General features: G+C 56.0%; 1 protein-coding gene across 21 annotated transcripts in view; it reads left to right on the top strand.

Moving 5' to 3' along the window:
- NCOR2 (nuclear receptor corepressor 2) overlaps positions 1–27,807 on the top strand; it is a 157,674-nt gene that overhangs the window by 114,360 nt on the left and 15,507 nt on the right. For all 21 annotated transcript variants that reach the window (XM_072351408.1, XM_072351410.1, XM_072351411.1 and 18 more), the window contains exons 18-32: positions 4,224–4,366; positions 7,894–8,041; positions 9,985–10,543; positions 13,457–13,577; positions 14,324–14,540; positions 18,113–18,268; positions 18,742–18,881; positions 18,953–19,058; positions 19,679–19,783; positions 20,342–20,445; positions 22,197–22,347; positions 25,002–25,151; positions 25,498–25,584; positions 26,001–26,278; positions 27,211–27,574. In XM_072351408.1, coding sequence (XP_072207509.1) covers positions 4,224–4,366; positions 7,894–8,041; positions 9,985–10,543; positions 13,457–13,577; positions 14,324–14,540; positions 18,113–18,268; positions 18,742–18,881; positions 18,953–19,058; positions 19,679–19,783; positions 20,342–20,445; positions 22,197–22,347; positions 25,002–25,151; positions 25,498–25,584; positions 26,001–26,278; positions 27,211–27,574 — 2,829 coding nt within the window. The remainder of the gene's footprint in view (positions 1–4,223; positions 4,367–7,893; positions 8,042–9,984; positions 10,544–13,456; positions 13,578–14,323; positions 14,541–18,112; positions 18,269–18,741; positions 18,882–18,952; positions 19,059–19,678; positions 19,784–20,341; positions 20,446–22,196; positions 22,348–25,001; positions 25,152–25,497; positions 25,585–26,000; positions 26,279–27,210; positions 27,575–27,807) is intronic.

The following is a 27,807-nucleotide window of genomic DNA, read 5'->3' as shown; positions in this document are numbered from 1 at the left end:
ATTTTGGGCCTGGCAGAGCTGGGTACTGCTCTGTACAAGGCAATGTCTGGGCATCTGGGGGATCCCCAGCACGCAGGAGCTGGAGGCAGGCTGGGGAGGACTGCTCCATGCCCCATCGAGGCTGTGTCACACAGCAGCTGTGGAGCTGAACTCAATGAACCAGGAGGTTTCCGCGTGACCTTCGTTACTCTTTAAGCCCGCTATCTGTTCTCGCCCTGGCTCTGGGTTTTCCCCACTGCCAGCCTCTAACAAGTGGTTTTGCATTCCCAAAAGCAGTCACGTGCCAATGGCAGCTTCTTGCTCATCTGAGTTCCTCCCAGGCCGTGCCGAGGCTGTGTGCTGCTGGCATAATGGACAGAGCCAACACGGTGCTCCCTGAGCCGTTCCTCCTTCTGCTGGGACAGAAGGGCAGGACTGGGCAGCCCGGTGCTGCCGTTGGTGCTGCGTGGGCACATCCTGTGCAGGCAGGGCAGTGTGGGAGGTGCTGTGAGTTTGCTTTCCGTCGTTGTGAACATGGAGCAGCAGAGGAAAGGGCTGTTGGAAGGGCTGAGGCTCCTGATGACGCGGGGCCCGGTGTGCTGGCCGTGTGCGTGCTCTCATGTGAGCCTTTCGGTGTTTAATTCAGAGCGTGAGAAGCCGATGTCAGAGAGTTAAATAACCCATGAAAACTCAGTAGTTCATTTTGGGCGGATGCTCAATATTTCCTTGGATACAGGAGGTGGTTGGGGTTGGTTTTTTTTTTTTTGAGGGCTGATTTCCAAAGCAGCACAAGAACGTAAGATGAATTTTGGACCAGCCTGAACCATTATGGTTTTTTTCCCCAGTCCTGTTCTGCCCATGGAACTGAAAAAAAAGAAAAAGAAGTGGGATTTTTCATACAAAACCTTCATCTCTCCCATTCTGGCACTGCCAAACCACATCAAGCGTGGCCCCGCATAGCGCTGCCGCTGTGCCCCCCCGCCCCCAGCTGGGGGGACGCTTCTGCCTCGTGTAGGAGAGAGCTGTGAGGATTTGCTCAGTGAGTGTCAGCAAATGGCACACAAAAGGCCTGTCAGGGGGAAACGCTGGGTAATTACTATAATTTACAGCCCACATTTTAATTTTGAGCATTATTTTTTCAACAATGAGGGAGCGGGAGTAATATCCCAACGAGGTGAAGAGAGAGCGCGAGGATAGCGCTGGGCTGCAGGATAGAGCCAGCCCTGCAGGATGGGGCAGGAGAGAGGAGAGGTAGGAGAGAGGGGCTGGGGAGGCTGCACAGCTCCAGGCACGGGCATGGATGCCCGCATGGCCAGGTGTGTGTGCTGGGGATGATGGCTTCCCAAGGGTGGGCTGTGCGCCCTGCCTGCCCCGTGGGGCTGTGTGTGCTGCTGGGTGCTGCCTGTGAGGCCTCACTTACCTCTTTGTGCCGCCGTCTCCCACGCGTGGCAGCAGGGGAGAGCAATGCGTGGAGCTGCTGACAGCGCTGCCGACCACGCGTTCACTGTACTGCAGGCTGCATGGTGCCAGTGGTTCTCCAGGGCTGGGTTATGGCACATCTCGGCTGTGCCAAAAGTGCCTCCATCCCTCCACTTTGGGTGCGAGAGGCCGGGCACTGCTCTGGATACCGGAGCATTGCAGCCAAACCCACCAGCACGGCTCCCAACCTCCCACTGTGCCGCACTCCTCCATCCCTCCATCCCTCCATCCATCCATCCATCGGGCAGGGGCTGTGCCCGCCCTGCTTAGTGCTGCCGATGTCCACGCACTCCTGGTGCTCGTCCCCAACCTCTCCATGGGTTCCGGGACATCGCACCGCGCCGGGCTCGCGCCTCCCCAAAGAAATGCGCCTTTGATTCACTTTGGAGCGGAGGAAACTATGAGCCCAGCTTTGTTTTCCTGGATCCCTCCCCCTGCGCCGACATTCAGATGAGAGCGAGGGAGACAGAAAGTGAGAGAGGGAGGGAGGGAGTCGGTGCCAAGCGGCCGCACCCCTTGTCAGCTTGGGTCAGCGCCACGTTCGTTATTAATGCTCTGTCTAGAGGTCACATTCAGATGCAATGAGCCCTGGGTCAGCCAGAGGAACAGATTAGAGCTCGCTGCTCCGCACACAGCGCGGCACCGGCTCCGTCCGCGGGCTGCCAGGAGCGGGGCTGCGGCTGCTCCCTCCCCTTCGCCTTTCTGCTGCTTTTTCTTTCTTTATTTATTATTATTTCTTGGCAACGTTGGGCATCTCCTGAAAACTGCACAGCCCCCTCCCGGAGCCCGGGGCTGCGGAGCGAAGAGCCAAGGAGCGCGCACCGCTCGTGCTTCCAACGCCCGCGGAGCATTGCGGAGCCGGGCCATGCGTCCCCCCTGGCTCCGGGCAGCGGGGTCAGCAGCCCCCTCCCGCCCCTGACCTGCTTTCCAGCCCCAGCAGCTGCTCCAGCCGCCCATGGCTCTGCGATCCTCTCGCCCCCAGGATTTAAGGAACCGGCTTTGCTTTCTTCTCTTTCTCCGCCCGCTGCGAGGGAACGAAAGCAAAATGAGCGGGGAGGGCGCGAGCGCAGCCCTCGCAGCGCTTGGCAGCGGGCAGCCGTGCCTGGGGGGGCTTTGAGGAGCGCCCACCGCCCGTCCCGCTGCATGCTGCGGGTGCGCTCCCTGCCCGGCGCAGCGCGACCTGCGGCACGTAAGTACGGCAATGGGGTCAGTGCGGGGGGAGGATCGGGGCAGCGCCGTGCTGAGCCCCCACCGCGCCCGTAACTCGGTTGGAGGTTTGGTTGTGCTGCTGGGGGCTGCCGGGCTGTGCGGTGTGTCTGTGTGCGTGGCGGGTCCCGGGGTGCGTGTCCCCCATTCATCCCCGTGCAGAGGCAGCAGGTGTCGGGGTTTTGCATCGGGGTTTTGTGCATGGCACCGCGCGTCAGCAAAGATTGTGTTACAGCGGGGACCGCGGGCTCCATCTGCCCACATTTGCCGGTCTGGATCCCACTGCTGATCCCAGCAGAGCCCGGCTGCTGGTAAACCTTTGCCCTTGGCACAGCAAACCACCCCGGCCCCCAGCGTTGTGCTTGGTGCTGTGCTGAGCCCAGGGGCGCTGAGCCAAGCGGACGATGAGCCAAGGGGCTTGTTTGCTTTGGAGCAGCAGCCTGGCTTGTGGCACAGGGGGAGGGCTGCCCTGAGCAGTTGGTTACCGGACATCCTCTTTTTCTTTTCCTTTTTTTTTCCCCCCATTTAAGCAGTGTGGTGAAGGAGGTTGCAAGTTTTGCAGGCTGGGAGCTGCAGAGTTAAAGCTCCAACTTGCTTCTTGGCTTGCCCCGGCCTTTTGTGGTGCTCAGCACTGTGTGATGCCTGCGTGCTGCGTGCAATTCGATAAGCCCCGGTGCTGGGACAGGGCAGGATACAGCACAGCTGTGGCTTAACCCTTGCTGTGCTGGGCTGCAGGAGTGGCTGTTGGGCTGTCACTGGGACACAGCTCCCGGGTGCGTGCATGGCCACCATGGGAGTCCTAACCTGGGACATGCTGAGCTCTGCAGCACCAGGTCTGGCTGCAGCCTGGAGACAGAGGGTAGAGGCACGCGGGCAGTCCCTGCTCCCATGCTGTGTGCACTGTGGCCTCTGTGCTGGAAAACCCCTTACAAAAGAGGAAAGTGCTTTTTGCAGGTTCATTCCCTGCAGGTTTTCAGCTCTTGAAGTCACCGTTATGGCAGCACCATGCTCAGGCTGCCTGTCCCATACACATGGTGCCAGACTGGAGCTGGGGAGCTGTGCCTGCAGCACCACACCGAGCAGGATGGCTTTGTGCCTGGGGCATCCATCCATGTGCCCACACCCCACATCACTCACTGCAGCAACACACCATGTCTGCATCACCCTGCATAGTCCCAGGGCTGTAGGAAGGGGATGGTACCTGGGGGTATCCAGGCAGAGCTGCTTCTTCCTCTGCCCTGCCCTGACCCGTCCCATGCTGGCAGGATTCTGGGCACGGCAGTGCTGTCCCGAGGGGAAGGGAACACCTCCAGCCCCTGTGCTGTGTCTGCAGGATGTTCTGTTCCTGACGCACTCAGTTCAGGGCCTTTTTTCCCCATGGAAAGACAAACAGGCCATCCTAAGTCATCCTGGGAAGCCCTGCAGACGGGTGCTGTGACCAGATTGTTCCTGCAGAGCTTGGTGTGCACTGCAGGTGTTTCCCATCCTGTGAGGGTAGTGCTGTCCTTGTGTGAGTCCATCTGGCCCTAAACCCTTCTCCTTCCCTCCTGCTACTGCAGGTCTCCTCGAGCATGGGAGGAACTGGTCGGCCATTGCCAGGATGGTGGGCTCCAAGACCGTGTCGCAGTGCAAGAACTTCTACTTCAACTACAAGAAGAGGCAGAACCTGGATGAGATCCTACAGCAGCACAAACTGAAAATGGTGAGCACCTCATCCCAGGAGGCTGCCCAGTCCTGCAGCCACCAGCGTGTTTTGGAGAGCGTGTTGGGGTGGGAGCACGGGGACCTGGGAGTGCGAATGGTGCGGATGGGGCCGCCCACCAGGCAGTGGGAGCTGTGCAGGAGGGCGGCTGCCAAAGGGATGTGGGGGTTTGGGACAGTGCATGAAAAGAAGGGGCTCAGCCCAAAGCTGTGGCAGCGGGACAGGTGTTGTGCGGGGAGGGCTGATCCTGGTGGTTATCTCTGTGGCGTGAGTGCATCTCTCTGTGCCTTGGTTTCCCAGTGAGAATGGGCTGACGCTGCTTTTCTGCCATATGGTGCAGGGTATGAATGAAGTGGGGCTCACTGAGTGTTCTGGAGATAGCACAGACCACTAAGAGCAGCCGAGGATTATAATTATTTCATCTGTAGAGTATCCTGGGGTTCCCAGTTTCTGGCTAATAGAATTCACATGGCTAAACCCCCAAGGGGTGCTTTGAAAATGCAAAGGACAATGTTCAATGCAGGAATCTCTCCAAGCAAGCTATTATAGCAAGAGTAAAAAGAAAGACAGGAAAACATTCAATGACTCACCCAGGAATTTAATATCCTAGTCAGTCTATAGGAATGAGAGGGAGAGAAGGCATCGGTGATTCTTTTCTTATTAATTCTCTATGCACAGAGACACTCCTGTGTTCCTGTATTTCACCAAATTGCTTTTAGAAACAGAGCGAGTGATACAAAAGGCAGAAAAATATAAAGACTGCAATGAAATGTGCATAAAGCCCCGTGAATGTAAAATGTTATAAAGATATCTTTGTTCATTATGGGGGAGCATCTGAAATAAGATCATGCTGCTTAGCTGGCAATGGACTCGGTGTTTATTAATTTACTCCGCTTCCTAATGTTTCAGAAATTATATCACAGAAGGGTTTTTCTGCAGAGCCACATTTCTCCCTGCCTCCGTCCCTCCAAGGCAGCGCTGTGCTGCTCCTGTCTAATTGCTCACTCTCACTTGCAGTTGATATCAGCATCATCATTTTATTTTCTGAGCATTCGAGGCTATGGGATTCGGTTTTGTCAGAGAACAATGAGCGTTCAGCTGTTATTTATTGTTCTCTATTGTTTTGTGGCAACAGCAGATGCCAGAAAGCTGAGTAAAATGAAAGAACAACCGAGATTAAATTGCCATAGACCTTCCTTCCTGACTCCTAAATATATTCACGAGCAAACCGAGCCTCCTCATCCCCTCCTGTAGCCAGCACTTGGCCTTGGCCTCCGCAAGGCACACGTGTGGCTGCGGTGTCGTTGCGTGGGTTGGTGTGAAGTCCCCAGGTCGCCCCCTGCCCTCACAATGGCTATCGCTGATTGTGTGAGAAGAAACCACTTGGCGCTGCCTTTCTTCCTTTTGCTTAATGAGAGTCAACTCAATTAGCTGTTCTCATCAGGGGCTCGCTAATAGCCTCGTCTTGTAGGTGCGAGGTGGGGCTGGGGAGCTGTGGGGATGAGCGGTGGCCGTCACCAGCTGAGGGTGGGCAAGTGCAGCCTGGAGGTGTCCCTGTGCCCCAGGACACATCACAGCATCCTGCAGAGCCTCGAGGCCTCGCTTTGTCTGCACGGCATGTTTTGGCTCAGGCTCGCTGTCGGGTGGCTCGGATGTGTCCCGGCATTGCCGTCTCATCACCTTGACCTTCTGCGTGCTGAGCTAATCTCAGGGGAAAGCGGGGCACACGGATACATGGTGTCCTCCCACCCTTCTCGTCAGCAGTTGGAGATAAGGTGCTGTCTTCACCACCACCTCCTTGCTGAGTGCTTGCTTTGGTCTGGGAGTTGGACTCAATGATCCTTGTGGGTCGCTTCCAACTCTGGATGTTCTGTGATTCTCAGCACTGCCTGGGCTTGTTGTGCTGTGTACAGCTGCAATGGGTGAGGGATCCCCAGGCTGCTGCCAGCACTACTTGGTTGCTGCCAGCAGTGTTTCTGTGATTCCCTGCTCTTCAAGGGGTGCAGGACAGCCTGGCGGCCTCTTGGGCAGATCCAGCATGGTTTGTGCAGCGTGCCAGGGCTTGGGGTGGGGGGCTGAGGCTGTCCCCACTGTGATAGGCAGTGAGAAGATGGGATCACTGCTCTGTCCTGTCATCCCAGACTGCATCTCACCCATCTGTGCTGCCTCTAATTGTGGCATTTTTGGAGCTGCAGTTGAATGAGATATCTCCCATTTTGTTACTGCGAGGTCTCACGCAGAGCCTGTTCAAGTGGCACCATGTCCCAGAATGCCAAGAAACACCTGGTAGGCAGAGAGTAGAGGCTGGAAAAACACAAAAGGAGTTGGGCAAATGGCCCTGGCACCTTCTTGTGGGCTCACTGGTGGTCACTCAGATTAAGTGGAGCACCTGGTGATGGTGGGGACGCCCGGCTGCAGGCACAGCCCATGGAGCCTCTGGACCGATGGGGGCATAGAGGATCCCTGGGTGCAGCTGGGATCTGGATGTTGCTGCTCCAGGGCTGCTCGTGCTCGGCACATTCCCCAGTGAGGAGCCCACGGGAGGCTTGCACTGAGTCACAGACCCGTGAGTGAGAGGCAGAGAGAAGCCTTTGCCATAGTAACGTAGGGCTTTGTCATCGCATTAGCATGATGGGGAACTGCTGCTTCAGAGCAAAACCTGCTGTTAGCAAAGTGCTGCTCGGCCAAGGTGTGAGCGCAGGGCACGGCGACCTGGCACAGGGGGGGATGGGATGGGGTGGGAGCTTGCAGCACACAGCACTTTCTCAAGTGCCTTTTTTTCCTCTCTCCTGCCCGGTTTGATAAAAATAGCCTTTGAGCGAGCAGCGTTTCCAAGCAAAAAGCGGCTGTATTTGTTTGTTTTATCTGGAAGTTTTTGAAAGGATTGAAAAGTCGGGGGGAGGGCAGGGACCAGCTCTTCCCAGCACACAGATCCAGCAGCAGAGTTAACGTTTCCGCCATGGCTTTATCTTCTCATCCATGTAAATAAACGTCCTACACACGTCATCCGTGTGGGGCTTGCAGGGAGAGCCGGAGATGATGGGCCTGTTCCTACTGGTAATATTTACTTAAGCAACAAGAGCAGGAAACAATAGCAAAAGCGAGACTTTTCCTTGGGGTGGGCAGCAGGCAGCAGCATGTGAACCCTTGCTGCTGTGGCACGTGGCCCCTGGGGTGCACAGCACTCAGACACCACCGAGTGGAAGGCAGAATCCTGCACCCGGTGTCCACCCCATGCACAGGGTACGGCATCCCCAGGGCTCCCCTGCTGTTGTGCTCCCCAGGAAGGGGCAACTCCAAGCACAGCTGTGTACCGGACCCTTTTCTGCCCTTGGGTGAGACTGTGCCATGGGGCTTCTGGATGGTGAGTGTGGTCCTGGAGACCCCTTTTTAGTGGGTCTGTACTCATTAGGGCTCAGGGCTGGGGTCACAGTGGTGGTGGTGGCCCTGTTGTCCCTGCCATGGCAGCTGCTATCCTGCACTGCTTTCTTACCTTCTTGTCTTACCTTCCTCTTCCTCTTCCTCAGGAGAAAGAAAGAAATGCTAAGAGAAAGAAGAAAAAAGGTACCGCCGCTCAGAACGAGGAAGCCACCTTCCCTCCTGTGGCCGAGGATGAGGAGATGGAGGTGTCAGGGACGAGTGGCAACGAGGAGGAGATGGCCGAGGAGGCTGAAGGTGAGGTGCCCTGGCACTGCAGTGGGGGGACAATGTCAGCACTTCGAGGTGCTGTTCCAGCATTTTGGGTTTCAGGCCTCAAGGATTTCAGACTGCACTGGGTCATTGCCCTCCTCCCGTGTCTGTCTGGGTTATTTTGGGGAGCAAAGGAAGAGCTGCCAACATGGCCATCCCCATCCCTTTGGGTAGCTGAGCTCTGAGGGCTGCTGCAGGTTCGGAGCAGTGAGGCTGGAGGGCTCAGCGAGTCATTTCCTCCTTGTTCCCTTTTTAAGGGAGCGTTTTCCTCTCTCTCAGCCGCACCAAAGAAAGGAAACAACTTGAAAGTGACAATTTTCAGCTATTTATCGCTTAGAAAGCGCGGCAGTGAGTTTGGAGAAAATGTGCATAATTTTCCAACAATAGCCCCATTTGACTTTTGTCAAAGTAATTTAATAACTTAACCAGCAGTGCTGGCACCCTGCTGCTTCCTGGCCTTAGCACCCAGGCTAATGGGACTTGAAATGGGAAATCTTTTCAAATCATTGTTGAAAGTGACTCATTACAAGGCAGATTCCAGGTAAATCTTTGTGCGAGGTGATACGTGACTCAGAGGCGCAGAGCAGAAGGTGGTTATTGCTCTTTGTAGGAGCAGTTGAGAGGAAACAATGTCGTTTGGAGATGAAGGACAGATCTGACATGCTCGGAGGCTTTCCCTTCCCAGTCCCCCAGTTCCAGTTCCTCCAGGTGGATGGAAGGCACTGGTGCTGGAGCAGCCCTCTGTGCTCACAAGGCTGAGCCCTCAGGTGTCTCTGCAGCCCTTGTGCTCAGAGCAGTATTGAGCAGGAGGGTCTGATCCCATTCACTGCAAATCCCATTTCTTTTGTCCCTGAGTGGCTGCATTTCACTCATTCGTTTCATTCTTTAATGCTAAGAAATAAATGTATGAGGATGGTGAGATTCCCAATATGCTCCTGGAACATTTTTCTGCCAAGCAGAAGACTTTGGATGTGCTCAGATGTACGACTCTCAGGACACATCATGTCTCCATATTGCTTGTTTCCCTGCAAAACGTGCTGCTATAGAGACAAAAGGGAGAGCTGTGGGGAAGCCCATTTGGAGATGAGAATAAGAGCTGTGCCCAAGGGGCTGTGGGCATTGTGTGGTCTCCTGGCCCTTTATAGGGTAAATGTAGATCATAGACCCAACCTCTCAGCAGGTCCTTCATCTGCCATGGTATGTGGGCACTTGTATTTCCAGCTCATTTTGAGCTGTTAGATTTGCAGATGATCCTTAACATTTACACTGGCACAGAGAGACCGGGGGTGCCCCATCCCTGGAAATGTGTGAGCCAAGGTTGGATGGACCCTGGGCAGCCTGATGGCTTTGGGGCAATCAGCGCATCGCAGGGGTTGGATGATCTTTAAGGTCCCTTCCAACCCAACCGTTGTATGGTTCTGTGATTTAATAATTAACCTGTCCTGCAGCACTGGCAGAGCTTTGCTTTCTCCGACCCTGACCTCCTTTCTTTTGCCACTGGCGGCTTAAGCAGCAACAAACAGGCGCGGTGTTTTGGGCCGGCCCCAGCTGCCCCAAGGCTGGCAGAGCTGGGGACATGGGCACCATAAGTCACATGCCGTGCCATCAGCGGCTCTGGGAGCAGGGCTGAGCTGTGGGGTGATGGGTGAGGGAGGCCACCAGGGAACAGGGCCAAGCAGCAGATCCAGGCAGGGTGTTTTGTCTGCACCTCACATCCCAGTCACTCGGTCTCTGGGTTGGATGGGTTTAGTGGGTTTTGAGGGGTGAGACCCTGGGTGCATCCCCGCTGTCGGGGATCCCAGCTCCGAGCGCCGGGATCTTCTCTTCGGAGCGCAGGCGTTCTCCTCCCTTGGGAGGGGGCGGAGGCAGCGGTATGGGAAGTGAGAATCTCAGCCCGATCCTTATTTTTATTTCTTCCCTTTTCTCAGCTGCAGTAAATAACAGCTCCGACACCGAGAGCATTCCCTCGCCAAGGCCCGAAGCCAAAGAGGGAGGCGAAAGCGGGGCCAAGGCACCACCCGGGCCAGGAGGTGACTCCGGCGGGGAACCGGCGCTCAAGTTGGAAGAGGCTCCCACACCCCCCGACACTGCTGCAGCCCCCGCCGCCCCCGCCACCAACCCCGCTCCCACTGCCAGCCCTCCTCCGGAGGCCCCCAAAGCGCCTGGCAGCGAGGAGAAGGCGCAGGAGGAGCTGGTGGTGGACGTGGTGAAAACGGAGGAGCCGGAGGAGAAGGAGAGCGAGGAGCCCTGCAAGAGCGAGGTGAAGGAGGAGGGCGAAGATGGGCAGGAGAAGGACAAGGGGAATGACAAGAAGGTGGAAAGTGGCGTCGGCAGCGTGGGGACGGCAGAGGCTGAGGGGACACCCAAGGCCGAGAAGAAGGAGGGCCATAAAGGCAGCAAAGGCCAAGGGGTGAACCCCGACAGTGACTCAAGCGCAACCTGCAGCGCCGATGAGATGGACGAGCAGGATGCGATGGACAAGAGCAGGTAGGAGCGGGGAGAGGTGCATGCAATGCCACTTCCCCAGGCACAGGGATGTTCCGGACTGTGTCCTCGCGTGGCAGCAGCCCTTTGGCAATCGCTTACGCAGGGCCCATGGCAATGTCCCTGGGCAGTGGCTGCAGGCAGGTGCTGGGCACAGACTGCTGCGTCTGCTGCTCACAGCCCGTGCGGGTGACGCAACAGAGCGGGACGTGCCCTTGGGGACAGCTGAGTTATGCGGAGGCGTAGACTGGGCTGCCTGTGATCAGGGCTGGGAACAGATTTTCTGTCTGAGTCGATGCTGGCAGGGGAGCAGTCATGTTCCCAGCGCCAAGAGGGGAGAGCTGCTGCCCCAACGGAGATCTTGCTAGGGTCTGTAGAAGTGAAACACCCATCCTGGTCGCGAGGCAGCAGAGTGGTGAGGGCTACGTGAGGAACTGCAGGAACAGCAATGGGGCCTGAGCCTCACAGCCCCCAGCATCTGACCATCCTGCGTTGCTCCTGGGACAGGGAGGGGAAGCACTCCGCTCTTCAGAGGGTAAATGTCCTGTTCCCCTCCCGTCCATTCCCAGCACGGCCACAGAGCCCTCCCCACCCAAGAGCCTCACAAATGGGACATGGTTTCCTGTTGTTTTTTAGTTTCATATACATAAGTACATGTGTCTTGTAGTGTTGTTTTCTTTAGTGGCTCCTACTTCCATCCACATGGCTCTTGGGTCAAGAGGGACCTCCTGAATCCCCCCTGCATGGCATGGAGGGATGGAAGCCCCTCTGTACTCTTGTCCTGGTGCTGGGGCCAAAGCTGGTGTCCTGCATCCAGTGTTCTGTGTCTGGTGTTCTGTGTCCCTCCCAAGAGGAGATGGGTGCCCCAGGGGCTCGTCAGGCTGTAACGCTGCACTATGCATGGGACTATTTACAACGCAACCAAGTGTAGTAGTGGCATGAGATGACAGGGAGCCATCATGCATCTGTACTACCTGTAACCCAGGAGGGTGCTGGCCCTGATGCAGTGAGGGCGAACTGCAGGTGCATCCATCTCTCATGTGCCCATGGGAGCAGCCCCTTGCTGGCAGTAGTGCAGGCAGGGATGGGGATGCTGTGGATGCAGCTGGCCATGGCCATGCAGTGAGGCCAGGGCCTCTTGGCTGGGTGCTGCTCTCCAGCAGTGGAAGGAGGCCAGCACCACCCCTCCCCGCCCTCTCCTCCTTCCCAGACAGGAGAAGCCTCCCTATGAGAGGGAGCGAGGCCAGCAGCAGGGCTCCGCGCCTCCCATCCAGCATAACCCAGCCCAAATGGGACAGCAGCACGTTTGCCAGCTCCCAGCTGTGAAAGAACCACATCTTGGGAACAAGGTTTCCATCCCGGGCTTCTTCATGAGTCAGTGTCTATCTGCTCGTCAAACAGTTACCAGTTTCTAGGAATATTAAGCATAACAGGCGTTCATCTGCTGTGCGGTCACTGCTGATACCACTGCGGGTAAGGTGCAGGTGGTGGCAGGGCTGCCGGTGTGCCGTGCCTGCAGAGCCCAGCAGGACACAGAGCTTCAGCTGCCATGTATCCTCGCGGGCGGTTACTGCAGTGCTGTGTGACTCACGAGCACACAGGCAGAGGCGAGGAGCGGGATGGGGATGCCGCGTGGGCCACCCCGTCTGGGACAGCGCTGGGCACGTGGGCAGTGCTCACCCACCCACCCGGTACCCAACCTGTGCCAGGGACGGCAGGGGATGGAGGGTGGCTGAAGGATGCAGCGGTCGCTGAACACCTTGGGTGCTCCTGAGGTTTGTGCTGGGAGTCACAGCATGAGCTTGTCAGGGTTGGAGGAGGCAGCGGGTTGTCTGTGGTTACATGCAGCATGTGCTGTAGGAGGGCTGCCGCTAGCACTGCCAGTACCGCAGTTCAGTGGGAGGTCACGCCAGATGGGAACGCGTGTGTGAGGCCACGCACATCTCCCCGGTGCAGATCTGCAGCGTGGGGAGGCAAGGAGATGCTCGCTGCAACGGGACTGTGTCGCCTTTGCACAGTGGTTGTGCACTGAAGGAATAGAGCTTGGGCCACCTGGGATGGGCCGTGGGATGGTGTGTTGTTGGGTCGTCTGGCGGTTCAGCCAGTCCCTCGCAGAAGCTGCAGGAGGCTGGAGGATGCAGAGCCCTGTTCATCCCAAAGCTTCATCCCAGAATTTCCAGTGCTTCATGGAGCAGAGCATCCATCTGCTGCTGCTGTGCAGCAGAGCTCGCTCCTCTCCTGCTGCTGGTGGGAGGTCAGGCTCCAAGAGAGCAGTTGGCATCTCCAGTGCTGGGTGCCTAAACCCAGTCCTGCAGGAGCTCCCATCTCCAGGGAACCCGTTCTGCCTTCAGTCCAGGCACCGCACACTGTGGGGCTGGGGCGGTCCCAGCACAGCCGTGTATTTATTCCCCGCACATGGCCCAGCCACGCATGTTTATTCATCCAAGGGTGAGCGTGGAATGACCTTGAAATTTATAGGCTGAAAAGAGCAGTGAAATAACAGCTAAAATAAACAAATCAAGCTGTAAAACTTAGAAACGATGTACTGGCTTCAACAACTCAGAGTTGGGAGGGAGAGAAAGTGGAGATGTTCTGGAGTGATGCGGCCCCGGGGTCTGAGTGAGGGTCTGGAAGCTGGGCACCTCTTAGCCCATGGGCTTTGCCTGCCTCCATCCCCTCGGGTGGGACCATGGAGATTCCTACGTGCCTTGCAGCATCTGAAGTGGGTTTGGGAGCAGGCAGCAGCTCACAGGGCCAGCAGTCCTGCTGTGCCCACATGTCCTGCAGTAGCCTAGATGGCCCCAGTAATGGCAGGGATGTCCTCCAGGCTCAGCAGAGGGATGCAGGGTGTGGGGGAGCACCCAGACATGTAGTTCACCTGTAATGTTCCCCATGTAATCCATGTTCTGTGCTCAGGTTGCTGTCACCCCGGCCCAGCCTGCTCAATGCTGCCAGCGAGGCCAGGCTGAACTCCTCACCCCAGAAACCACTGGACCTGAAGCAGCTGAAGCAGCGTGCTGCTGCCATCCCTCCCATCGTAAGTGCTGGGACCGGCAATGGGCTGAGCTCCTGTGTTGGGTGGTGGGAGCTCTGTGCAGGCAAAGTGCTCTGTGCACAATGTGTTCCCAGCTGCTGGAGGCTGCCAGCAGTGTTCGAGCGTCCCTCAAGATCCTGTATCAGAAAGTGGTGGGAGGTCTGGACAGAACAAGCTGCTCACTGCCATGTGACTGCTGCCTCCTTTGCTTTAAAAAGCAACCAAGCACCCTCCCAGGCTGTGCTTCTCTTGGTCTCGTGTGCTTGAAGATACTGTGTGAAAATGCACTGATGCTCTTCTTCATCTGAAAGCTCTTCTGTGTCCCCTTTTGGGCTGTCCAACAGCCATGTGCTGCAAACACTGATCATTTCTCCAGGGTCAGCAGCAGAGCATCATTGTTTGCTGGGTGGGGAGAGGAAATCCCTGCTCTTGTGTGCTGGGTTGGAGCCTTTGGGGAAGACCCATTCCTGCTGCTCTCTCTGTTAGGGCATAGATGTGGCTGTTGTATTGTAACTTCTTGCAGAAGCCACAGGCACTTAGCTGCCAATTAGAGGTTTTAAACCAGGGCATCCTGAGGCCCAGAGCAGAGCTGATGCTCTTCACCATGGGACATTTCAGTCTCCTGTGCCTGGTGAACTCTGGAGCATGCTTTGGGTCACACCATGGGGCAGCTGCCTCTTGCTGTCCCCGAGGCTGTTGGGGATGCTGACAGCACATGGCAGGCTTCAACTCTTACTCTCCCATTGCAGATTTCCGAAGGTTTCTCAGAGGGGATCCTGCAGAGCGGAAGCGTGAAGCCCCCGGTGCCCCCCCACGCCCTGGCCCTCTACCAGCAGCAGATCACAAAGGCCCACGAGTCCTCCCGCGAGGATGTGCCCCCCAGCAAGCAGCAGGAGAAGGAGCAGCAGCAGCCAAGCAGCAGCCCGAGGGGGAAGAGCAGGAGCCCCACTGCTGGGGACAAGGAAGGTAGGGCAGCGTGCCGGCGGTGTGTTTATCTGTGAGGAAACGTGCCGTGCTTGGCCAGCAGCTCTCCTGCTCTTAGCTCAACGTTTGCTTCAGCCCTTGAAAGCTCTTTAATAGCACCTTGAAGCAGGAGCGGGGAGGCACGGCTGATTTCCCGTGTTCGTTAGACAGTACATCATGTCTCGCTGAGCCTACGGCAAACACCGCGCTGGTGTCGAGCGCCGAGGAGGTGAAGATTGCCTTTATTAGCCTCTCTGCCATTCACTTGAGAGCAAAGGAGCCTGGAGGCATGCCAGGGCTTTGGGCACAATGGCTCTTTTCTACCTTGCTGGCTTTTTATAAAGAATGCTTTTAACGCTCAGCAGGGACCATTATTTCATTTAAAATCAATGCTAATACTGTGACTCGGAGTCCGAAGGTTCCTGTAAAGATTCCCAGTGCTTTCTCCCTGGAACAGCTCTGATACGATTCGGCTGCCTAATGAGCAATTCAGAGTTTCCCACCGTTGAGCATCTCAAGTGTTATTAGCTTGAGCACCTGGGGATCGAGGTTAAGGAGAGTCGGGAAGTCCTGATGAGCCCATCCTCTGAATGTGTTTTTAATCTCAGTGTCAGTCTGCTCCAGTCCAACATCTGCGTCCCTGCCCCTCGTAGCCTGCGCTGCAGATGGGGATGTTGTCACTAGCAGTGCGGTCGGGGAGCAGCGAGCTGGGTTTGTGGGTGCTGCCCCCAGTCCTGGGATAGAAGTGCAGGGAGATGGGGATGGAGGGGACTGGCCCTGATTCTGAGCTGTGTTCTGTGCTGGAAAATGGATGCCCAAGTTCAGCTCTGGCAGCTGGGATCTCAGCACCCTGCTGTGTGTCCTGGCCCCGGGGTTCTTCCAGCAGCCGCATCCCATCGGGCAGAAGGATGTGCTTGCAGAAGGAGTTGATTGCTGAGTCTTTGCCAAATTTTCTTTCTTTCCTTAAACAATAAGTAGCACTGTGAGCGGATCTGCCCTCCAGACTGTTTTGCATAGAAGCCAGGAAGGGGACCGCTCACCTTGAGAGCAGGGAGTTTCCTATGAGTCACGGTGCTGCCACCCATGCAGTGCCATCTCCAGCTGATCCCATCCCTCTGTGCCTGCTGCCCCGGGCAGAGTTGGGTTTGATCTCTTCCCTCGCTGCAGTCCTGTGCAAACCCCCATGAATCAGAGTCATTAAGGCTGGAAAAGACCACTAAGATCCCCAACCCAGCCCTGATCACGTCCCTTAGTGCCACATCCCCACTGTTCTTGACCACCTCCTTGGGCAGCCTGTGCCAGAGCTTCACCACCCTCAGTCTTTCCTTATAACTAGTCCGAACTTCTGGTTCAACTTAAGGCCGTTACCTCTCATCCTCGCTTGTGTGCTGGTATCACGGCAGGCCTGGGTTGCACATGGATCTTTAGGAACCTTCTGTATTCAGGGTATAAATGCATCTCCATGTAAAATGAGCAGCTTTGTGTTCAGTGTCACCTCGAGGAGAGAAACCAAGAGCCCAGGCCCCCATTTCAGTATGGGTGTGGATTTAAATGATGGCTCAGTGCTGACCCAGCCTCCGAGATTCAGAGCTGGCGAGATCCAGACGGTGCTGTGAGATCTGTGTGCCAAGGGAGCCCCTTCCTTCCCCTGCATCCGGACGGAGCTTCAAGTCTCCGCACTTGGGCTATTGTGCTGTCACATCACACTGGAGTTGGACTCAGTGATCCTTTATGAATCCCTTCCAACTCAGGCCATTCTATGATATTACGACGGTTCTGCACAGGAGGCTCCAGCCCTGCAGACCTCCACCAGGGCAGCCTTAGTGAGGAGCAGCAGCCGGTCCTCCCACTGCCCCCATCCTGCTGAGGCCCCGCTCGATAAGAGCTTCAGCTCTCACAGCCGCTCCGGGGATCAGCGTCCTTCGCACCGTTTTGGCTCCGCTTCAAAGCAAAGTCTTGCACACATCCTGGCTGAGGCGTTGGCTGCCTCGCGGCCCCTGGCTGGGACAGTATCACCTTGGAGGGCAGCCAGGCCCCCGCCGTGCCTCCCCGACCCCAGGCAGGACGCGCCACGCAGCCCCGTCGGGTCTCACTGTCGGGCAGACGGATCTCTCCCCCCCCAACTCCCTCCCTGTTGCCTTCGGGCATATCTTCAGTTATCGCGCAGCGGTTGGAAAGCAGGCGGTTTGTTTCGTGTTGATTTAGTTGGGTTTCAGTTGGCCTTTGTAGGAGATGGAGAGCCAAGAGCATTAATTTGGATGACGGATCATATAAACTCTGACTCCTTCGCTTCGATTCCAGGGGTTTGATAAACGGTTATAGGAACTCTCTCTTCCCCGCGTAAGTGCTATTTTATCAAAGCCGGCTGAGTTATAGCTGCCCTCTAATGTGGGGGCAATTAGGAACTGGCCACATTTCACAGCCCCAGAGGCGCAGAGGGGAGGGAACGGCACCATGGGGCCGGGGAGGACGTGGCTCAACTGGGATGTGTGGGGCTGTGGTTGGGAGAGCACCTCCAGCCCCGACATCCCAACGCCTTCCAGCCCCCAGATCAGCCCCCGGGAGCTGGGAGAAAATCAGGATCCAACCTTTAGGATCCAACCTGGGATCTTAAGGAGCAAAGATGCTCAGACACCTCTGTGTACCGAGAATGGATTTCTTGCCTCACCAAAGAGGACGAGAATAATCTCCCAGCTTCTGAGTACACTGAGCATTAATAATGATAATGCAGTAAAGCCTCATTAAATTGGGCCTCTGATAATCTACTTGCCCTATTATTAGGCTTAGCAGGATTCAGGCATCTATTTTTATCAGAAATTGATGGGTAAGGGCTGGGTGCGCTTGTGACTGCCATTGTTTACTGCCCAGCTTCTGATTTCTGGTCGATGCAGACGTTACGCCGGTGGGTCTGGCAAAGAAGGGCAGTGCAAAATTAAGCGTTTATTGATTAAAAGCAAATCCTACCAAACCTGCCTGGGATCTGTTCCAAAAAGGCTGCCTCATCTGTCTGCTTAGCACAGCATCCTCGGTGAGGAGGCACCTGGGATGGAGCTGGCATGGATAAAGCTCTTTTCTTGCACCCCACTGGGTACTCAAGTCAAGAGAGAACGGCTCCTCCATCACCAGGCACCTCTTGGCCTTGGATCAACCTTCTTGTAGTTGAGGGTGAACCCAGCCTGGCATCCAGTACACCTAAGCCAGAGAATCTGAGGAAGCTGCCCTGCCTCCAACCCAGCTGCTGGGCAGCAAGGAGGCATCCAGCCATCCCACAGAGCCTGTCCTGATCTTCATTTGCCTTTGACTCTCTAGTAAAGCACACTTGTCCCAGGTGCTGGTAGAACATCTGCGCATTATTCCCTCGCCGTCCAACAAGCTGATGCTTTCCTTTCTGGCCTCTCCAGCAGGTTGTCACTGGCAAGCCAGCCCCTGGTGGTACCAGTCAGGAGTGTGAGCCTGGGGAGGGCTGCTTCACCTCCACATGGATGGCTGTGGCTTCACCTGCTTGCTGAATCTTCTCTGCCCATCAGTCTGTGGGTCGCTGCTGAGCAAAGTGTTTGTGTCTGTTTTCTCTGCAGAAAAGTCCGTGCATTTCCCATCCATCGCAGAGGCTCAGAAGTTGGGCACGGAGCCGCCGCCCACCTCGTGCTGGCCCCCTGTCCTGTCCTACTCCCGGGATGTGATAAAAACCTCTCCTCAGGCAGAGCCCCACCTGTTCCAGTATAACCCACCAGGCACGTGAGATCCCGTGGTGCCCTGACCCAGGGCTGGGGGCAGAGCTGTGGTTGTAGCTGGCATTGTGCGATGCAACCTTAAGTCAGTGCAGCTCTTTTCTTTTTGGGTAGCAGAAAGACCCTGCTGCTGGGGCTGGCTGAGGGTGGCAGGCAGGGCTCCTGAATCCCACCAGGGTGTGTTAGGACCCTGTTAGGGATGTTATTTGTCCCAGGATACCGTGAGCTCTCCTCGAACCACCCTTGGTGCCATCATGGGGATTTCAGCCCTCACTCTGCTGTGCCTCTCTGGCTGGAGGGCACATATCTTGGATACAGAACCAAAGGGGAAGAGGCAATAATTCAAACTATAACAGTGGTTTTCAAAGCGATTGTGCTGCTTGGATCCTGGAGCAGGGTCACCCTGTTCATGCCCCGCTCTCTCACTTGCCCATTGTTTTCCCTTGGTTGTGCTAACACTCGTGTTTCCCACACAGGACACCCCATCCCGCTCAACCTGCACGAGAGCTCCCGCTCAGGGCTGCAGAGGCTGGCAGGCATCTCCAACCCTCCTCCCCTCATCTCCTCCACCAAGCACCCCTCTGTGCTGGAGAGACCTGTCGGCTCCATCTCCCAGGTACGGGGTTGGGTGTGGGCAGTGGGGACACATGGCCGGGACGCCCCCTGACCTCCCCTCTCACACTGCAGGGAATGCCCATCCAGCTCCACACGCCCTACAGCTCTGAGCACGCAAAGGTTCCCGTCGGCTCCATCACCATGGGCCTGCCATTGACAATGGATCCCAAGAAACTGGGTAAGGAATGAGGGGGTGAGGGATGCTGTCTTGCAGGGCATGGCAATGAAGTGCAGAAGGAACAGACTTGATCCAAGAGTGGAAGGAGTGGCCTTTTGGGAGAGCAAAGCCAGGCATCGGCTCGGGCTGCCCAGAGAAGTGGATATTGTCCCTGTCCCTGGAGGTGTTTAGGAACCATGGAGATGTAGCAGTGAGGGGCGGGATCAGCCGGGTGGGTTGGTGGGAGAACTAGATGACCTTAGTTATCTTTTCTAACTGCAAAGACTCTGTGGTTCCATATGTGCGGTGTAGGAAAGCACAGTTTGGTCAGGAGCACTTCCCAGGCTATAAATACTACCTGGCTCACACTGGGATTGAAGGAAGGAAATCTACTGCCACTCCTCAGGCTGGTAGGATAAAGAGTGAATGGCCTGAAGTGAACAAAGAAAGTGCTTAGTCTGCATATTTGGAAGCATTTCTTCACTGTAGAAAGAGATAAGGGGCCACATTTGGAGGGGTATGTGCATGCCAGCCCCACACTACAACCCCTGAAGGGACATCGATGGCCATGAGCACAGGAGGTGCCAGCAGGAGGCTGGGGAAGATGAAAGCCACACTGACCTGTGTTTCATGTTTTCCAGTGCCTTTTCCTGGAGTAAAGCAGGAACAACTCTCTCCCAGAAGCCAGGCCAGCCAGCCTGAAAGCCTGGTGATGCAGCCAGCCTCTGAGGGCTCCGTCCTGCGGGGTGAGCATGCAGCTGTGCCCTGGTGTGGGAGGGGGGGGATGCTCCGCTGCCACGCTGCCCGTGGCTGCCATGGGGCTTCTGGGGACATTTCTGGGTTTCCCTTTTTTTCTTCCCCCATGGCTGTTCAGGGGAAAATAAATACAAAGGTGTTGCTTCTACATGATTTAAGTCATTCTGGTTTGTGAGCTCTCCCAGGTTCGTGCAGCCATATGCAGAGTGCACGGTGCCTTGGCTCCAGCCCAGCACAAACAACACACAAATGTACTCACACCACCCTGAGCTGCATCTCTCTGGAGATCTCTGATCGCTGATCAAGGAGGAGCCGAGACATGCTGTGCTTTCTCCCAGGCCCATCAATCTGCCCAGACCCACAGTGAATGCAGCAGGGAGATGGGAGCTTCAAAATAACAGCTCCTTGCACCTCCCGGCCCCATGGCTGCATCCCTTGGGGTACAGGGTGGGGAGGGCTCTGCAAGGTGACATCTCCTGGAGCACTTCCCACACTTGTTTTGCTGACCACAAATCCTGCCTCCTGCTCACCACCTTTGTGTCCTGCAGGTACATCCCTCAGCTCTGCCTCAGGAGGGAGCATCACCAAGGGGACACCCACATCCAGACCCCCTCCAGAGTCGCCCATCACGTACCGAGGCTCCATCACACATGTAGGTCCCTCGTCTCTGTCGGGCTTTGCTTACCTTGGTGCTTCTCATTGGGCATATGGCATGGGTACTGAGCACAGCAGGGGAGCATCACAGATCCCCTGCAGACAGCCTCAGCCTTGTATGGCCCCAGCCTCATTCTGTGAGAAGGGCAGAGCTTAGCAAGCAGCAATGCACGTCTGAGCTCCCCCATTGAATTTAGTAGCTGTCAGGAACACAGGCAAAAGCAGCTTTAAGTGGCTCTGAGAAAGTAATCCTGCCAGGGCAAGAAGCGGTGAGGAGGAGGAGATGGGTGGAAGGCTCTGCCCAGGCAGAGGGAGGCTGCGGGGTGCATGTCAGGTAACGAGCTCTGCTGCCAGCACTGTGCTGCGCTGTGGGTCCTGCCCAAGGGCTCTCTTGAGCAGAATGATGCTTTGGCCTTAATCTCCACCATCCATCTTTAGAAGAGCAGCTGGCAAGCGGGCGATAGTTTTTGCAGCGTGAGTTATTGCTCATCTGGTTACGGAGCGGAGAGCATAAAAAAAAGTCATCTGTTTCCCTTGGGGATTTTATCTGGCCATCATTCAGCTATTTAAAGCCACTCGTGCTCAGATTTTTGCCTGCTTCTCTCAAGCAGGGTGACCGTGTCCCTTTTGGCCCTGGGGACCTCCACCTAAATCCTGGCTCAGAGCAAAAGCTTCTCCTGCCTGGTGCCCCACATCCAGCAGCTGCCAGGGCTGTGAGTGACACAGCAGAGCAGTGCAGCCCCCTACGTGCCCCTGCAGCGATGGGCAGGCATGGAGGGCCTAGAGCACTAATTCAGACAGTGAATTAGAGCAGCAGAGTTTAAGATGCTTTGCTACATCCAGCTCTTTGACCCATCTGCATTCCTTTGTTTGGCTTGGGAGTGAAGGTACCAAGCCCCGTGTGAGAGGGCACTGCCATCCCTGATGTGCAGACGGAGCACCCGGCCCTGCAGCAGCCCCCAGTGCTGTCACTGATATTTGATCTCACATTACTCATCCAGTTTGCGGAAGGCAGATCTTGAATAGATGGTCTCTGCTCTGAAGCCATCTGTCATCACTTGCTCTCAAATCTCCTCTGAGCACGTCCACGGAAGGAAGATGACTTTACCTGGGGCTGGGAACGCCAGCACCGGGTGTACCCTGCACGCCAGCAGTCAGAGCACTGAGTCTGGCTGCTGCAGTGGGGTTGTGTGGACTGGTGTTGCTCAGATGGCTTTGTGGAGTAGGGAAACACTGCAGAATCTCAAAGCACCGACAGAGCTGATGTTTCTAATTCGCCTGCTGTTAGGCCAGTTAGGTTCAGAGTGGGTGCATGTCAGTCATCACAGGTGTTCCCTGCCACGGGGTAAGGATGCTGCTGCTCCCACAGTGCCTGTTCCCACTTGGCACCAAGCAGGTTGTGATGGCAGAGGGGTGTTAATGGGCTGTGACATCCCCAAGGACACCCAGCTCTGCATATTGTAAAGAGGAGCCCCGTGGAGCACAGTGCCTGCCATCCCCACGCTGTCCTCACCCCTGCCTCTTCCCAGCAGCCTTCTCCAGCTCACGTACCTCCTTACCGCTCCTCGTTATTGTCCTCATCAATAATTAAGCCGCAGGTTTCTGGTTGATGGCTGTCAGGAAGCGGAGGCCGGGCGCGCTCTCCTCCGCTCAGCTTCCCCGGTGGAACAGAGTGTTCCTGTGTGCGAGCGCGCTGCTTGCTTAATTGCTTGTGACACTGTTAAATATGGATCTTGGTGGCTTTCCAAGGGCACCCCGGCAGAAGTGCTGTACAAAGGAACCATTACCAGGATAATCGGAGAAGACAGCCCCAGCAGAGCGGAGAAAGTGAGAGAGGATGCCATGCCAAAAGGACATGTCATTTACGAGGGGAAGAAAGGCCACGTGCTGTCCTATGACGGTAAGTCGCAACCCTCTGCCTTCTGGGGGCAAGTGCAGGAGGGCTGTGCAGCTCTGCTGGGAGTCAGGAGCTGCGTGGGGAAAGGCCATGAAGTGAGGTGGGATGACCTCATGGGTTCACTTCCAGTGTGGTTTCTCTCATACTCCACCACACCTCCCTACAGCTGGGTTTCCCTCTGTCTCATGCTGTCCTCTTGCTTTAGTCATGGTTTTATTGGCGTTCTGTGCCAAAAGAGGATCCCCAAGGTCTTAGGCCAAGGTGGAGGCTAAAGAATGTGAGAGGTGGAGGCAAGTCAGATAGCTTGGCATAAAGACATTGGGACATCAGGCTTCCTCCTTGGGATGCCTTGGGCACAGCAGCACCGTGGCTCCATTTCCCCTTGGCAAATGGGAGCTGGTGGCTCATTGTCCATCAAGAGCTTGGCCCTGTGTCCTTCCCACATGGCCTGTGTGACAGCCAGCAGCAGAGCAGCACAGCACACTCAGCAGCACAGACAGATGCAGCCTTGCTCACAGAGCTGTCTGAGCACCATGCTGGGGTTCTTGTGCCTCCGGCTGCTGGTGCCCAGTCCTGTGTGTTGGGAAGGACAGCACTGGTACATTGTGACATGGGTTGAACTGCATTAGGGATTGGCAACGAGTCAGCCCTCAGCTCCCCTGGCTCCGGGGCAGGATGGAGGTGCCCCTTGTTAGTGTGCTGACCCCCGGCTGCCCAGAGAGCAGTGAGATGCAGAACTGCCAAAGCATATGTTGGCCAGTGGCTGCACTGAGGATAGTGTTGCTCTCGGGAGGGCTCAGCACACCCTGCAGATGCTGCACTCAGACCCCCTGCACAGGAACATTGCCACGGGAAGCACTGGAGCTGTGTTAGCAGCATCAGCACGCAGCCAACAGCTGCTCTGTGCCTCTGTGCCTGCTCAGCAGGCAGCAGCGCTGCCCATAAGGTCTCGTCTTCAGGCTTTGGTGGCTTCCATGGGAAATAAGCAGATGTTCATCTCCCGTGAAGCCAGGAATGCCTGCTGTGCTCACCTTGGGCTGGGATAAAAGCAGCTGGAACTGGGCTCGGGCTTTGGCATGACATGGCCATCTCACAGGGCTGCATCACTTCTCTTCTGAGTCAGATTTACAGAGATGAGTAAGGACCAGATCCTGCTCTCGTTGCTGTGCTCACATTCCTGCAGCACTAAGAGGGCAGGAGCTGCTTTTGTCCTGCTGGTCAGCCCAGCACTCAGAGGAATCTGCTGGGCTCCAGCTGTGTCACCTCCCAGCGTGTGGCTGCAGGGACTCTGAGGACAGGGCTATGCTGTGTGGAAGCCACCTCATCCCACGGCCTGCCATGCTTGCTGTCAACTCTGTCCCAGATAAGAGGTGTCACCACACAGGCTTGTGTCTGTGCACCCTTTGGGACAGCTGGCAGTGCCAGGCAGGGTGCAGGAAGCGCTCTGGGACACGTTGTGCAAGCAGCTATTTCCATCTCCTTCACGGGGGCTTGGAGTACCCAGCTGCAGCCATCTCCTCTCTTCCTGCCCTGTGGGGTACGGAGGAATTAATGCCTTCCCTCCTACATGCTCATCAGCATCGATCTCACCCTGAGCCATCCCTGCCCTGCAGCCCAGCCCTGCTGCCCGGCTCCTTCCTGCAGCCAAAGAGTTAAATAGCGAACAAACAAACAACGAGAAAAAAGAAGTGAGAAAAATGAAATTGTTGTTGATGATGAATTTTGGCAAGCCGAAAAAAAATTGCAAATTCTTTAGTGTCATGAGGGTGCTTAAAATAAAAGAGCCGTAATGAGGCGAGATCCTGCAGCATGTGCGGGCTGAATTGTGCTAGATTGGTTATTCTCATTCTGCATATGATTGCGGATGGCTGCTGCGAGGCAGGGACGTGGCTTTGGAGTGGTTTTCTTTCTGTTCAGTCTCTTTCCTTCCCCAGTACAAAGGGGACCGCATCCCCTCTGCAGGGCACAGATGTGCTGTGCTGGGGGAGTGGCTGCGTGCAGTGCTTGCTGCTTTCTGAGCAGCGCCCCCGGATCTTTGCCCTTGAATGAAGCTGGATTGAAGGCTCAGGGCTGAACTACCCCTGCACGCAACCCCCTGCACACAACAAGCTCCAGTTGGAAGAGAAATTGGCTCCAGGTTTGGGTGAGCACACGGTCTGTGCTCTGCAGTCCCTGCATTGCTGCCCCATCACTGCGGAGTGGGATTTGCACAGTCTGTCCCAGTCCTCGTGTGCACTCATTGCTGTTTCAAAGGAACTCTCTGCTTTGCCTCTCCCCTCTCTTGTTTTTCTCACCCAGGGAGTGTCTCGGCAAATGTTAAGACTGGAGAGGATCCCAAACAGTAGGTGTCTAATAAAAATGAAAACAAACAGCAAAACTCCCCGGAACCACAGGGTTGAGCTCAGTGGAAGTGCAGCTGCTGACACGGGGGTTGGCCCCGAGCTGTCCCCTGCCTGCATCAGGGAGGGAGCGAGACGCGGTGGGGCGGATGCTCTACCCACACAGGAGGCACAGATCTGGAATCAGAGCAGGCAGGGAGGGGAGAGCCAGCAGCTGGATTTCTTGGAAGCCAACCTCATGCAGCGTTTCTTGCGTTGCCAAGTGGTGGCTGTTGGTCGGATGGGGTCTGACGTTGCTTCTCGGTGTTCCCATCCCAGGTGGGGTTGCTGCTTCTCAGTGTCCCAAAGAAGACAGCAGGAGCTCAGGAGCTTCTCATGAGCCCACGGGAACCAAGCGGACCTACGATATGATGGAGGGGAGGATCAGCCGTGGCTTGTCCCGGGATCCGCTGTCAGCCAGCATTGAAGGTAGGTCTGGGGGAATCCTTTAACTCATTCTGGTCCGCAGAGACCCCATCTTGTCTCTTGCCTATATAACACACCTTCCCATGCCTGGCCATGGTTTGCTGGGACCCCAGCAGGACAGCATGGCAGTACAGGGGGCGCAGAATAGCCTGTGTGCCTTTGCCTTCTGTCCTGGTGTACCAATTTCAGGACTACAAAAACGGAAGCACGTGTCAAAAAAGAGAAATCGAGTCATTTAGAAACTGTTGATACTTTTCCTCCCCAGCATCCTGGCAACACTGTCATTATACATTAGTTTTATATGAACTTCTGTGCCACAACCCAAGTTTCCCCCTGTGATCTGTTCTAGGTCTCATGGGTCGAGCCATCCCTCCAGACAGACACAGTCCCCATAACCTGAAGGAGCAGCACCACATCCGGGGCTCCATCACACAAGGTGAGGCTGCAGCAGGGCAGGGCCATGGCCAGCAGTGATGTGGGGTAGTCTCACAGACATGGCCCCTTGTTCCTGTGGTCAGGTTAGGGCAGGAGGAACCCGCAGTGCACGTATTGGGGTCCAGATGCAGGTACAAGAGATTTTCAGTTGTGCTCAGCTTCTACCAGCCTAAACTTGCAGCAAAGTCAGGAGTAACGTTCCCATTGACTGGCACAAAGGCAGACTGAAAGTGGTACTAAATGAGCCCAGGAAGTGGTTGTGGAGAGTCCTGTTGCATCAGTGATGTAGCTACATGTGTGTTGGGTTGAGTAGCAGCCCTTGAGTTACATGTGTTGACTGGAAGCCCCTTGGACTGAGCATCCCTGTGGGTACGGTGTGTGGCTGGGAATCACCATCTGTTTGTCTTGGGGCTGCAGGAATACCTCGGTCCTATGTGGAGGCCCATGAGGACTACCTCAGAAGAGAAGCCAAACAGCTCAAGAGGGAAAACACTCCACCACGGGACTTATCTGACGCGTACAAGGTCAGGTCTCATGAGGGCCTTACTCCCCTGAAAATGAAGACAGCCCACGAAGGCCTGGTGGCCACAGTGAAGGAAGCAGGGAGGTCAATCCATGAGATCCCCCGAGAGGAGCTGAGGCGGACACCAGACATCTCTCTGGCAAGGCCTCTGAAGGAAGGCTCCATCACACAGGTGAGCACATGGATGAGCAGCAGGTGGGCTCGGACCTACTCAGCCTGCTGTGCTTGTAGGGGACTGCTTCCAAAGCAAAAGGGGAGAAGAGGGGCTTTAGGGCTTGGTCAGCGATCAGTAGATAGGCTCTGCCTGGGTCTGGGTTCCCCTTTCCCATCCTCCAGTGGATAAATGCAATATCTCAGAGCTCCCTAGCATGCTGAGAAGGCGATGCCCTGTCCACACACACTGGAGAAGATGCATTTGGCTCATATTTCAAGGCCAAAGTCAACATGGTGCCCTCAGCAGCTGCGACTCTGTTTCTGCACAGCCTTGGTCTCCTCCCTGTACGGGCAAGTGTCAATTCAGCAAGGCCAGTATTTAGGATGAAGTGTGGCATGCTGTCTCCTGTTGGGCTGCAAATATTTGCAAGGTTCCCATGGCACCTCGCAGACCTACCTCATTTCACGGCATGTGTAGGAGAGGCGTGATGGGCACAGCCAGCCTTCGGTGGTGACTCATCTCCATCTTGTTGGAGCACAACAAGACATGCAGAACGGGCACTCCGCCCTGCCCATTTCCATTTGGTGCTGCTGTCTCTGCTTTGCAGATGGCTCTTGCCATTTGACCAACTAAACCGATGTCTCTGGTGTACTGACTTACTGGAGCGGGAAGCGTGAGCCCCACTGAAGCTTGGTGGGATGTTGAATATTAGGAATTGTTCTCAGAAAGAGCAGTCAGGCACTGGCACAGGCTGCCCAGGGAAGTGGTGGGGTCACCATGCCTGCAGGTGATCAAGAGCACTGAAGGACATGGCTGGTGGGCATGGAGGGGAAGGGCTGGGGTTGGACTTGGGGATCTTAATGATCTTTTCCAACCTCCGTGATTCTGTGATGTGATCACCCTGTTCTGCTCTATGCCCCTTTGACACCCCACGTGCCTTGTGTCCCCAGGGTACCCCACTGAAGTACGACAGCGGCTCTTCCTCATCGAGTACCAAAAAGCACGACGTGCGGTCCATCATTGGCAGTCCTGGGAGGACTTTTCACTCTGTGCACTCACTGGATGTCATACAGGATCCAAGGAATTTGGAGAGAGCCTATGAAGAAAGCCTGAAAAACAGGCCGAGCCCGGTGACCAACTCTGGTGGCTCAATTGCCAGAGGAGCTCCTGTGATTGTGCCTGAGCCAGGAAAGCCCCATCAAAGTGCCCTCGCCTATGAGGACCACCAGGCTGGGCACAGCACGGCGTTCAGCAGCCACTTGCACAGAGGGTCTCCGGTCTCCACAAGGGAATCCACGCCACGGCAGCATGAAGGTAACTGCCAACTTCGTGTTTGATGCTGGGATTTACAGCAGGGCACGTGGGAAGTCAGTGCTGACCTCACCTGTTCCCAGCAAGTGCTTGTCTGACCTGTTCTGTTTCAGCGCCCACTCCTGCCTGCAGCCAAGGCTGACTCATGGGAGTGAGGGCTGCTGCCCTTCTGAGAGTCTTCCTTGTGCCAGACTTGGCCCTGGGCACTCCTCTTTCTGAAGGTGGTCAGGAGATCA

This window comes from Excalfactoria chinensis, chromosome 16, assembly GCF_039878825.1.
Source record: "Excalfactoria chinensis isolate bCotChi1 chromosome 16, bCotChi1.hap2, whole genome shotgun sequence".
NCBI classification, from domain to species: domain Eukaryota; kingdom Metazoa; phylum Chordata; class Aves; order Galliformes; family Phasianidae; genus Excalfactoria; species Excalfactoria chinensis.
This window is presented reverse-complemented; position numbering and strand designations above follow the sequence as displayed.